Below are 12,746 nucleotides of genomic sequence, written 5' to 3' on the forward strand. Positions count from 1 at the left end.
TTGGACCCTTGCTTCCTCTTTTCCTCCCTCCTTCCTTCCCGTTTAACACCTGTGCCACCCAACCCCTGGCACCGCTGCCTCATTTCCCCCACCCGCCAGCGACAGAGGTTCGGAAAGCGCGCGAGCGCGGGGGGCGGAGCCCAGGGAGGGCGGCGGAGCCCAGGGCGGGGGGCGGAGCCCAGGGCGGGGGGCGGAGCCCAGGGCGGGGGGGCGGAGCCCAGGGCGGGGGGGCGGAGCCCAGGGCGGGGGGCGGAGCCCAGGGCGGGGGGCGGAGCCCAGGGCGGGGGGCGGAGCCCAGGGCGGGGGGCGGAGCCCAGGGCGGGGGGCGGAGCCCAGGGCGCGGGGCGGAGCCCAGGGCGGGCCCTCCCTGCCCTCCGTCCTACCCCGCCCGTCGACGTCTTAAACTACGTTTCCCACAATCTGCCTAGGCCCGCCCCTTCCGGTGGCGGAGCGGAAGCGGTGACTGTGTCTGGCCGGACTCACGGCGGCGGGCTGGGTCACTATGGAGGAGATAGGCATCCTGGTGGAGAAAGCTCAGGTCCGGCGGGGTCTGGCCCGGGGGAAGGGGCGATCTGACCTGAGTGGGGTGCTGAGTGGCTGCAGGGACCCAGCCGGGCCGCGGTGGTTTCGGAGCCCTCGGTGGCGAGTTGTGTGCCCTCCGCGGCCTGGGTGGCCCAGGGATGCTGGGAGGGGAGCCAGGCTCGGAAAGCGAGGCGCGGGAATGAGTGCATCGGAAGCTCTTGGGACTGAATGACTTAGAGATTAGCTGGAAGTGCCTGGTAGCACCCGGGCCCGCGGGGTTGGGGATGGGTCAGGTGGGGAGTGCTGTGGGGGGCTCAGCTGTGGGGGGGCTCGGCTGTGGGGCCGGGCTGGGTTGCCGACTGATATTCGGACTTGACTGGTGCTGGGGGGCTAATTAGTAACTGTGGTCTGGCCCGCGGACGTTTGGGGCCTCCCCGGGGGCTGGATGACATGAGGGCCTGATGAATGTGAGTTGGGGTGCTGTGACATGAGGGATCTTTTGGGGGTAACTGGGTAATTCCGGAACTGTTTGAAGGCATGGTGACTTGTCCTGTGTGAGAGCCATGTGACGTTAGGAACCTGTTGAGGGGGGCTGGAGGGCATCTGTCTGCTAAGGAGTCGGTGAGACATTTAGGCCCTAGTTGGGTGACACTGGGGACATGTTACAAGTGGCAGATGGTAGCAAAATGTCTGTTTGGAAGGCTAGTTGACAAAAGGGTCCTACAAAGGGGCTGCGAAGTTTCCAGCGTCTATTTAGAGGGGCTGAGTGATGTCAGGAGCCTGCTGGGGAATGAGAGACTTCATGGTTAAATCAGATGTTTTGATGCGGGGACTCTTCTTCCAACCTGTGTTTCCCACCGTGGTCTAGGATGAGATCCCAGCGCTGTCAGTGACACGGCCCCAGACTGGCCTGTCCTTCCTGGGGCCTGAGCCTGAGGACCTGGAGGACCTGTACAGCCGCTACAAGGTACATTCAGCCCCAATCCAGACCCTGCACAGGGCCCAATGTCCCATACTCCCGCCACCTTCCACTGCTCCCTGGCCCAGCAAGGCCTAGAGCCACCGCCTCCCCTCTCTGCTCACAGAAGCTGCAGCAAGAGCTGGAGTTCCTGGAAGTGCAGGAAGAGTACATCAAGGACGAGCAAAAGAACCTGAAGAAGGAATTCCTCCATGCCCAGGAGGAGGTGAAGCGAATCCAGAGCATCCCACTGGTTATCGGGCAGTTCCTGGAGGCTGTGGATCAGAATACAGCCATCGTGGGCTCCACCACAGGTGTGCGAGGGTGGGGAGCCCCTCATTCACTCACCTTGTTCATTGAACAGCTGTTGAATGTTTCCTGGCCTGTGCCCGGAGCTGTGCTAGGGTGTACAACAGAAAACAAGGCAAGACAGTGTAGTGGTGTTTTTCAGGGTATTTTGAGTCTGATGCAAAAATGGAAATAGATTTTATATTCTTTTCCTCTGTTTGTATATATGTAATTTATGTAGTAAAAGTTTGACCAAGTTTAGCCTTACAGTGAGTGACATACTCTAATTGCTTTTCCATTCTGTTCTAGTCTTTTATTTTAAACCATGTTCTGATCATGACTCTCTAAATTGATGTCATGACCACTTCTGGGTTAGGACCTGCACTTTGGAACCATGGGTGAAATGTTGAGAGATTGGGTTCTGGTAAGGACACAGTACACAGTAGCTGCTGTTTTAACACGGGTCCGGGCCTTGCCTACATAATGGTCATCGTCTCTGTATCTTATCTGCCTTTTTTGCTTCTCGCCTCTACTCTGGACCAAGCCATGTTCTTGTAAAGATTGTAGGGAAAAGTGTGTGATTAGGCCTGGAATTGGACTGATGGGCTGATAATGAGGTAGTGAAGGGAGGGAGAGTTCCATAATGTGTCTTTGACCTTTGGACATAGGGGGACAGTGAGGCTATCTCTGAAGTGGCAACATGGTCAGAGGAGTAGGTTTAGGAGACAGTGAGTGTAGTCTAGGATATCACGGGGAGGTGCCTGGGTGGCTACTGGACAGCCAAATCTGAAGGTCAGGAGAGAGGTTGGATTGGAGAGGTGAGATAAGTCTGAGTAGGAAAGAGTCTGGTACAGAGATCTAGATGGGAGGACTGAAACAGGGCAGGACTCAGGAGAGAGAAGAGAGATGGGTAGAGGGTCATAGTGACTGATGGGCTATGGAGGGAAGAGGAGAAAAGTCCAGGATGAAACTTGGGGCTTTTGCTGGTGACTAGGGACTGGGGGCCTGCCTGAGACAGATCCAGGAGGAGAAGCACAGTTTGGGGGGAGATGTGAACACATAGGGACACAGTAGGTGAGAAATATAAAGGGAAGTCCGGGGCGGGGGGCGGCTGGGGGAGATTCCAGGAGGCTGCTGGTCACCGGGTCTGTGAACATGGGGGACAGACTAGAGGAGGCGGGCTAGAGGTGGGGGAGCAGCCTGGGAATGAGTGAGAGGCTGGTGGCCTGGACAGCACAACTGTGAGGTCATGAGGACAGGACAGTTCTGGCACTTCTCTTTTTCCCTCCTCCCTTTCTGTCTTCCCAAGGCTCCAATTACTATGTGCGCATCCTGAGCACCATCGATCGGGAGCTGCTCAAGCCCAATGCCTCGGTGGCCCTCCACAAACACAGCAACGCCCTGGTGGACGTGCTGCCTCCTGAAGCGGACAGCAGTATCATGATGCTCACTTCAGGTGAGGGGGCGCCTGGGGCCAGGGAGGCCTGAGAGGTCCCTGTGCGCCAGGCTGGGAGTCCCAGCTCTGCTCTCCCCCCAGACCAGAAGCCAGATGTGATGTATGCAGACATCGGGGGCATGGACATCCAGAAGCAGGAGGTGCGGGAGGCTGTGGAGCTCCCGCTTACACACTTTGAGCTCTACAAGCAGGTGAGGAACTGCAGGGAAGGAAGAGGCCCTACTGAGTCTCATATTAGTGACAGGATTCCCTGGCTCATCCTTCTTTCTCCACTTCTGCATTTCAGATCGGTATCGATCCTCCCCGAGGCGTCCTTATGTACGGCCCACCCGGCTGCGGGAAGACCATGTTGGCAAAGGCCGTGGCTCATCATACCACTGGTGAGCTGCTTAGTCCCTCCCTCAAGCTCTGACCTTCTGGGCTTTTCCCATCTGTCTCCCTGCTCTCTCTCATCCTCCCCAGGAAATGGCACAGCACAATGATTTAGAACACGGGTTATGGGGTCAAAGCCCCGATGACTGCACAGTCATTGGCTGTGCAGTCAAGGACAGTTGACTTTACCACATGCCTCAATTTCCTCATCTAATAGAAAACTCACTTCACAGCATTATTGTGAAAATTAATAAAATAAGTCAGTGTTTTACTGTAGTGGGTTGTGACCCATTAGGAATTAGGAATTCAAATTCATGGCTTGCAACTGGCATTTTAAACGATGAAACAGAACAGAAGATATAAGAGTTTATCCCATATAAGGAGATGTCATACTGTTTTGAGAAACTGGCTTCACACACATGTGCACACACACATATATACAGGGTGTCCCCAGAAAATGTATGCAGTTTGAATGATTATAAAGTCGGTGTTTATTAACATACAGTTCATTTACAAAATTGAAAAGAATCTACAGAAATGCATGATTTTTTTGTTAATGCCTGTTTTCCAACTGATGACCATTCTGGTCCAGGCACTGCTAATAATGTGAACATCAAGAATCATTTCATTCAGTATTTGTGGCCCGCAGTTCATTGACTCTTTCTGGTTTTATACCATAAATTTTATCTTTTATGTATCCCCATAAAAATTTTAAAAAAACAGTGTAGTGGCACCTTAGGATAAATTTTCTTTGTTCAAAGCTTAGTCTGGCTTCACCCATTATTTTAAATCAGTTAAACCTGAAAAGGAGTGAAAATTAAAACGAGTTATCAGCTTTTAAAGTGTGTATAAATTTTTTTGGACACCCTATATATTGTGGTTGTTTACAAATGTATTCTTGTAGGTTCCAGGCAGAATGTCTGGAAATCAACATATTGCTATTTATAAAGCCTAAAGACAGGGCTCAGCACATCTTAGAATCTTCATACGTGTGAGGCAGGGAGCAGTAGAGAGCAGTGGTTTAGCAGTGGGTTTTCTGGACCAGACTGCTGGGTTTGAAATCTGGCTTCCCTATAGGTACTTATGTAAGTTAATCCTACTTATGTAAGTTAGTTTATGTAACTACTCAGTAAGTTAACTTCTCGGACTCCCATTTCCTTTTTCCTGGGTTGTTCAGAGGATTAAGTCAATATAAAGCTTCTAGAAGCTTATTTGGCATATAGTAAGTAGGCAGTGAATGTTAGCCATTTTCAAGATTATTTATTTGCTTAGCAGTTCATTTGACTTCTGCCCTCCAATGCCCTGTGCTGGGATCCAGCAGTGACTCAAACTTGCCCCCTGCCTTGGAGAAGCTCCCAGCCTGCTGGAGAAAAAGAACTAAACACATAACTTAATCATTTAGTTCACATTTTCTAAGCACCTAATATGTGCTAAGCTGAGTTGTAGGTGCTGGAGACATGGCAGTGAACAGAGCAGAGCTTCCATTCCTCATGGTCGTGGAGGTGGTATCTTAGTTGGGGAAGCTCTTGAACAAATAAGTGAATAGATTATGTCACATGGTGATAAGTTCATGAAGAGAACAACTAACAGAATAAGGGACAGAGAATAATAGGGGCTGCAACTTCACATGTTAAACTTTAAGAAACAAATTAAAAAGGAGGGGCCCAGGACAAACCTGTCTTCAGCCCCATTGCTAGTTGTCAATTATGTCAGAGATGTGCCTGTGGGCCTGATAGCAAAGGGGAAGTCGGCGCCCATGGTGAGGTAGAATGATACCTTCGTGCATGGCAACCTGTTTTCCTACTGATTTTTCAAGCGCTCTAGAAACCAGGTTTTTTTTTCTGTATCTTGGTCCATGAATGTCTGTAGCTCTTCTCCACAGACATGTTGAAGCACAGATGCATTTGTTTTTTGTTTGTTTTTATAATGTCCTGACAGTTAAAAGTTGGACACAAAAACAAAAAACGACACATCTGTGCACAGGGTTCGTGACTTGTGCTGCTGGGTTGGGTTCTTATGGGATGGAAGCAGATGACTGGTCCTTGACGCTGGATCTGGGACCCAGTCCAGGGTGTAAGAGAATAACCTGGCTACTTGGAGTGGGCATCCAAAGGAGGGGGTGTCCTCAGGGAATTCCCAGTTTCAGTTAAAGCAGAATGGGCCCTACAGGAGACCCATCCACATCTAACCCTTGTCATCCTACTCTCAGCTGCATTTATCCGGGTCGTGGGCTCGGAGTTTGTACAGAAGTACCTGGGTGAGGGCCCCCGCATGGTCCGGGATGTGTTCCGCCTGGCCAAGGAGAATGCACCTGCCATCATCTTCATAGATGAGATCGATGCCATCGCCACCAAAAGATTTGATGCGCAGACAGGGGGTGAGTGTTACCCAAATAGGGTCTGGGGTCTTGAACAGGCCTGTCGTACATAATGCCCTGGACTAACTGTGTTGCATACTCCAGCTGACAGGGAGGTTCAGAGAATCCTGCTGGAGCTGCTAAATCAAATGGATGGATTCGACCAGAACGTCAATGTCAAGGTTCGGGGTTTGGAATGGACAAGGGGAGGTGTGGTATGGGAATCGGGAAGGTAGGGCTGGCACGTGAGGGGGCAGTTATGGTGGGAATGAGGGTGTAGTGGGGAGAAAGGTCTGAGCCAGCCTGTTTCCAATGCCAGGTGATTATGGCAACGAACAGAGCAGACACCCTGGATCCTGCCCTGCTGCGGCCAGGACGCCTTGACCGTAAAATCGAATTTCCACTCCCTGACCGCCGCCAGAAGAGATTGATTTTCTCCACTATCACCAGCAAGATGAACCTCTCTGAGGAGGTTGACTTGGAAGACTGTATCCTGCTCTGGAAGTGAGGGGAGGGCCACAGTTGGGAATGGGGATTGGATCTTCACTCCACCTCTGCCTTCACCATGACCCAGATTGTATGGTGGGAGGGGACCAAACTCCTGGAAGGGGTGGTGGTGACAAAGACAGCCCAAGAATGACTGCCTGCTCCAGGCATCCACCCCGTCATGCAGGGAATGGTTTCCTTAACTCACCGCCGCAGATGTGGCCAGGCCAGATAAGATTTCAGGAGCAGATATCAATTCCATCTGTCAGGAGGTGAGTGATGGTTTTCTCTGGATCCAGGCTGGGAGTGGATGAGGATCCTTCCTCTTTGTGATCATTCTATGGCAATCCTGTCCCTTTTTGCCTCCCTGGGGTAGCGGGCCCTGTTTGTCTCTTCCTCCACCATCACTGGGGCAGGGAGTACATTTTAACTCTCATCTCTTAACAGAGTGGAATGCTAGCTGTCCGAGAGAACCGTTACATTGTTCTGGCGAAGGACTTCGAGAAAGCATACAAGACAGTTATCAAGAAAGATGAGCAGGAGCATGAGTTTTACAAGTGACCCCTCCCTAACCACAGGACCCAGGGACTTCCCTCACCTCCCCAACCTCTGTCCCCAAACCTAGTTCTCTTTTCTCTTTACCCAGGGTTGATTTATTCAATAAATATACAAGTTGAGTCAATCTAGTTTCTTCTTAGAAGTTTAACTCCTTTAGTATCCTGGGCCTTGAATAGGATCTTCTGCCCCTCCTGTTCTTCTGGCAGATGAGTGGGTGAGGTGCATGGCCTGGGCTACAGCTTAAGAAGCAAAGAACTCAAAACAAAATGACTTCAGAAACTTGGGGAAAGGGAAGGAAAATGAACTTCAGATCACAGCCTTGACCACAAAGTAAAGCCCCCGTACATCTCCCACCCCCATTTCCTACAGGCAGAAGACCCTTTGAGTGGTGAGCTCTGCCTTCCTCACACTCAGGGAATATCAATGAAAGAGACAAACCCACAGAGTCTCCCAGAGCAGGGATTGGGGGATATGTAAGGTGAGGTTGCTTGCCCAAGTTCTGTGACTATCTCTGGCTCTTCTCCAAATGGTCTTGTCAGGGCATAGATGCATCTGGTTGGGCCAATTCCCACTCTGAGGTCTCTGTCCAGATACCTCTTCGTCTGGGCAGCCTTCCCTGGTGCCCCAGTTGGGGAAGGAGCCCTTCCTCTGTACATCCTGGCACCATGCAAGTACTCTGCTTGGCTAGACTTTCTCATGTGCTTGCCTGTCCCCCAGACTGAAACTTATATAGTAGTCAGGGATTATAGCTTGACCACAATTCAAGTCTCAGCACCTACACATGGTAGACATTCAGTTTATTGAACAAATATATGAATATCACTGTATACTTAGGAGCAAAATGGGAAGAAGGTGTATGGAGAATCACGAATCATTGAAGGACAGGTGATTCCTCCATTGATGGGCAGAGCAGGGAAAATTCTCCCTCCTTCCTAGAACCTCACTAAAAGGAGACTCACAAGGACACAGGAGAGAGGAGATGGTAGCAATGTAGTTTTGGAAAGAGGCAGATACCTGCTCATGATGTAACAGACCTGGGGAGGCATGAACCTGAACTAAAGGGAAGCGCAGAAACAGATTCCCGTTTCAGAAATCCGAGGTGCCAGGTTCTGAAGTGGGGCTGGAAACAGGACTACCTGATAGGTTTTATAAAACGCCGAATTCATACATCCAGTGTGATTAGAACCTGGTGTGTACTAAGTAAACAAGTTATGTTATTCCAGGCCCATGACCCTTCTCCAGCCTGGCTGAAGACCTCAGGTTTAATCGGAAAAGGCTGACCCAGGGATCTCTGGGCCAGTGGGCCTGGAGCATGGATGAGAGGGGGTTCCATGCTGAAGACAGGATTAAGTGAGAACCCAGGCAGGTAATTGAAAGAGTCCTGAGGAAACAACAGCATGAGAGGAAAGTGAGCTAGTCAGACACCTAAAGTCTTCATCTTTCACATTCGGTAGCCATTAAAACCTAAAACTGATGAGTTCACAAAAGCATATAATGTAGCAACACGGAACTAAATTTCCAAAGAAATGGGAAGTCGTCGCCTCTTGGAAGCAGGGAAATAAGGGGTGAGGGTGCCATGGGAATGCTTTTTGTTTGTTTTGTTCTATACTTTATACAATATTTGACCTTTTATTTTTTAAATATATTTTTATTGATTTCAGAGAGAAAGGGAGAGGGAGAGAGAGAGAAACATCAATGATGAGAAAGAATCATTGATTGGCTATCTCCTGCTCACCCCACCCCTGGATAAAGCCTGCAACTCGGGAATGTGCCCTGATCGGAATTGAACCCTGACCTCCTTGTTCACAGTCAACACTCAACCACTGAGCCACGCCGACCCGGCAATATTTGACCTTTTAAATGAGCCACTTAAAAATGACAACAAAATCACAGAAAAAGAAGAAAAGGATCTTACAAGCCAGTAGATACTTGGAAGGAGAATGATAAAAGAGAGAAATTGCCCAAGTGACAAAGCACCCTAAACATCAGGGAAGGGTAGAGATTGGGAAAAGAGAACAAAGCCATGCGCCCCAGAAATGGCAGCAAAGTAAGTAAAGAAAGCAGAGAAAGTAAAGACAGCAAAGAAAGCAGGGGTAGGATATTGCCACAACCTGATCAGAACATCCTTTTTGGAGTTAGGATGGTGGTGCAACTTGAAGCATCTGCCTTAAGCTCCGTCAGTCAGAGTCCTCACCAGTTAATGGGCATAGTACTCAAGTCCCAGGGACAGTGAGCAGAGTACATGACATAACACACAATGTAAACAGCATAAAGTACTAGACAGTGAGAGGGGAAACCCAAGTACTTCCCAGAAGCTGTGAAGAGCTCTCCTCTTGAAAGCAAGAGGAATTTTATTATGATTAGGCACTGTAATAAGTCTTATCTATAATGAAGACAGACCAGAGTGAGATGAAAGCTGTAATTGGCAAGAGGTAGCAGCCACTCATATTAGCTGGGAGAATGGATATTGGATTCTGACATACTGCCTCTGTGTCTCCAACACCCTACTTGGGCTCCACTGCCCCTAGTTGGGCTCCAACACCCAAGGTTCTGAAATCCTTACACTGCTCAGGTTGATGCCCCCATGCTGGTCCATTCCACCACTTGGAATGCCCTCTAGGAGGCTTCCGCCCTGCACCAAGCCACCCCCTGCATAAACAGCCACCTCATCCTGCTCAGGCTCCGAAACCCTGTTCTGAGCCAATTTAAGGCTTTGGGACTAAACCGTTCAGGAAGAGAAGAGGAAGAGCAATATGTGTTACAATTTGAAATAAAGCAAGTCATTCTCTGATGGACTATGCATGGTCTTTTTTTAAAAAAATATTTTATAGATTTTTTTCAGAGAGGGAGGGAGAGGGATAGAGAGTTAGAAACATTGATGAGAGAGAAACATCCATCAGCTGCCCCCTGCACACCTCCCATGGGGATGTGCCCGCAACCAAGGTACATGCCCTTGACCAGAATCAAACCTGGGACCTTTCAGTCTGCAGGCCAATTCTCTATCCACTGAGCCAACTGGCCAGGGCTATGCATGGTCTTTTTAAAAAATATATATTTTTATTGATTTTAGAGAGGAAGTGAGAGGGAGAGAGTGATAGAAACATCAATGATGAGAGAGTCATTGATTGGTTGCCTCCTGCACACCCCCTACTGGGGATCAAGCCTGCAACCCTGGCATGTGCCCTGACCGGAATCAAACCCATGACCTCTTGGTTCACAGATTGATGCTCAACCACTGAGCCACGCCGGCTGGGCTATGTATGGTCTTAAACATGTTCTTTGCCTTTATGAGCCAAGGTTTTCTCTTTAAAATGTAGGACTAATGAAGTCTGACCCACAACCCAGAATAACTGACCAAGTGTAAGCTCACTATTCTTTGGCACACTGCCTTTCCAAGCATAAAGTCGTTTCCTCAGTCCAAGACTTTCACATTTATCTGCCAAAGACTCTTAACAGCACCAAAAGATTAATATTTTTTAAAAGATTATGATTTGCATTTTTCTTTATGAAAAAATTCAATTGACTATTTAAAAATTATTTGGCAGGTAAATTGCAAATCTTTGGTCCAAATCTTTAAATAAAGCTGATGCTGCAAGAAGATGCAACATATTTTTTATTCCACAGAACAGGCGTGTGGTTGCATAAGATCATAAACATAGTCACGATTCCACTGGTACCCATCATGTCCCACATCTCCAGATACTCAGATTCACATATACCATCTTCATACGGCCTGGCTTGCACCCAGACACCCCACAATCCCAGTCACACTCTGACCCCCGCATCCACACCATCCAACACGTATTATGACAGGCACAGGCACAATCTCCCACCGAGCCCGTCACCTCGCTGCTTACAGTCACCAATCAGGCTCCCCAGCGTTCTGTGACCAACAGCAGAGGCGCGAGGTTGGTCCCGCAACCCTCACGGTGACACAGGCGCACGTTCACAAGGCCAGATACAAAGAGACACACACACATTCTTTAAAAATACACATAGAGCTCATGCTGTGTACCAGGAGCTGGGACTACCTCTGGGGGAAAAACTGACAAAACCCGCCTCCCAGCTCCCGCACGCATCGGCCTCAGGGTTGCACCCACCGACGCATTCGGTGGCCCTGCACTGTGGCAGCGGGCGAATCCGCACAGCCCAGACAGCACCCGGGTGCGACTGCCCCTCTGCTTACCCAGCGGCTCGCGGGCCCCGCCCGCGGTAGCCTTCCAGTCCGCGCGCGTCTGGGCCTGCGCCAGCGCACTCAGCGCCCAGCCCACCGGCTCCCGGCTGTGGACTACATTTCCCAGAATCCCCAAGGGCGGCGTTAGCTGAGACTCTGAGGGCCCTCTGTGATGCGTTCTAGGTGCTTCAGGCAGCGCGGGTGAAATCTGTCGCAGTCGGAGCGGGTGGACGGGGGTCGGGGGAGGGTAGTGGGCCTAAGTGAGAGGGAGAGGGCCTCCTCGGAGTAGGAGTGGGGTTGGGGCTGCAGCCCAAAGTAAGGGGCCTGGGGTGCGGGCGGGGTGCTTCGCGCCGGGAGCCTCAGCCCTGCGCGTGAGGAGCACAGGAGGGGGACTACGATTGAGTGTGACAGGCGGTGTGTGCGCGTGCGCGCGCGGGGCCTGCCGTCAGGACCGGGTGGGGCTTCCGTGACCGTGACGGTGCGTGCGATTGTGAGGCTGCCGCGGGTGCTTACCCCGCCCTCCTCACGGCCCACAGAACAGTGTCCCCAAAGAGGAAAGTCAATACCGTGTTGAGCCCTAAGACGAGGGTTCCCAGGTACAGGGCCCACTCCTGGACTTGGGATGGGACTTTCGAAGCTAGAAGTGTCCCTACCACTGACTTCTGAGAAGAATGAGGGAGGGTCCCTACTTGGAGGCACCGTGGATGCTGCATTTTTCAGAACCACAGCATTTCCATACCCCCAACCTGGGACTCTCCTGTAAATTCAGACAGATTCCAGCCTCCCTCCCCATCTCGTTACATGTGTGCGGTTAGAGCAGATGTGGCCGGGAGGACATTTTCTCGGTCTGACTGTGGTGTCTCATGAGCCCTTCTTCCCCGGTCCTGCCATTCTCCCAAACACGCTCCTGCAGAAGAGGGAGCTGTTGCACATCTGAAAGTCCAGATCAGGTGAGCTGGTATTTCCTCTTTGTTCCCACCTGCATTTTTGTTTTTAGAAAATGGAAACATTGTGCCAGGCTGGTGTGGCTCAATGGTTGCGCATCGCCCTATGAACCAGGAGGTCAGGGTTCAATTCCCAGATCCTTAGTGGCGGGCGTGCAGGAGGCAGCTGACCTATGATTATCTCTCATCATGGATGTCTCTCCCTCTCCCTCTCCCTTCATCTCTGAAATCAATAAAAACATATTTTAAAAAAGAAAATGGAAACATTGCTTTTATTTTCCTGAAATGTCCAGTGGCCTATCCTAAGCCTTTTCCCCCAGTGGCTGAAGGCCATGTAGATCCTCTCCTCATTGGTCCTCACATGCTGCCTCCTCATTTTTCAGCTCCTTCCTCTGCACTCACTTTTGTTGTTGTTGATATTGTTGTTGTGTTAATTTTCACCCTAGGATATTTTTCCATTGATTTTTAGAGAGAGGGGGAGAGACAGAGAGAGAGAAACATTGATGTTCGAGAGACACATTGATTTGTTGCTTCCAGCATATGCCCCGACCAGGGCCAGGGAACCAGCCTGCAACCGAGGTACGTGCCCTTGACCAGATGCACTCACTTTTTATAACAGTAAGAAATGCTTA

The 12,746-nt window shown here is 50.4% G+C and overlaps 1 protein-coding gene across 1 annotated transcript; it reads left to right on the top strand.

Moving 5' to 3' along the window:
* Positions 1 to 434: 434 nt before the first annotated feature.
* PSMC4 (proteasome 26S subunit, ATPase 4) lies at positions 435 to 7,120 on the top strand. Its single transcript, XM_081108451.1, has 11 exons — positions 435 to 538; positions 1,391 to 1,489; positions 1,608 to 1,794; positions 3,078 to 3,224; positions 3,306 to 3,415; positions 3,511 to 3,604; positions 5,806 to 5,973; positions 6,058 to 6,134; positions 6,272 to 6,440; positions 6,655 to 6,710; positions 6,886 to 7,120. The coding sequence occupies exons 1-11, from the start codon at positions 503 to 505 to the stop codon at positions 6,997 to 6,999; spliced, it is 1,257 nt and encodes a 418-aa protein (XP_080964577.1). The 5' UTR covers positions 435 to 502; the 3' UTR covers positions 7,000 to 7,120.
* Positions 7,121 to 12,746: the final 5,626 nt, after the last annotated feature.

The sequence above is a fragment of the Myotis nattereri genome (assembly GCF_964212035.1).
Source record: "Myotis nattereri genome assembly, chromosome: 15".
Classification (NCBI taxonomy): Eukaryota; Metazoa; Chordata; class Mammalia; order Chiroptera; family Vespertilionidae; genus Myotis; species Myotis nattereri.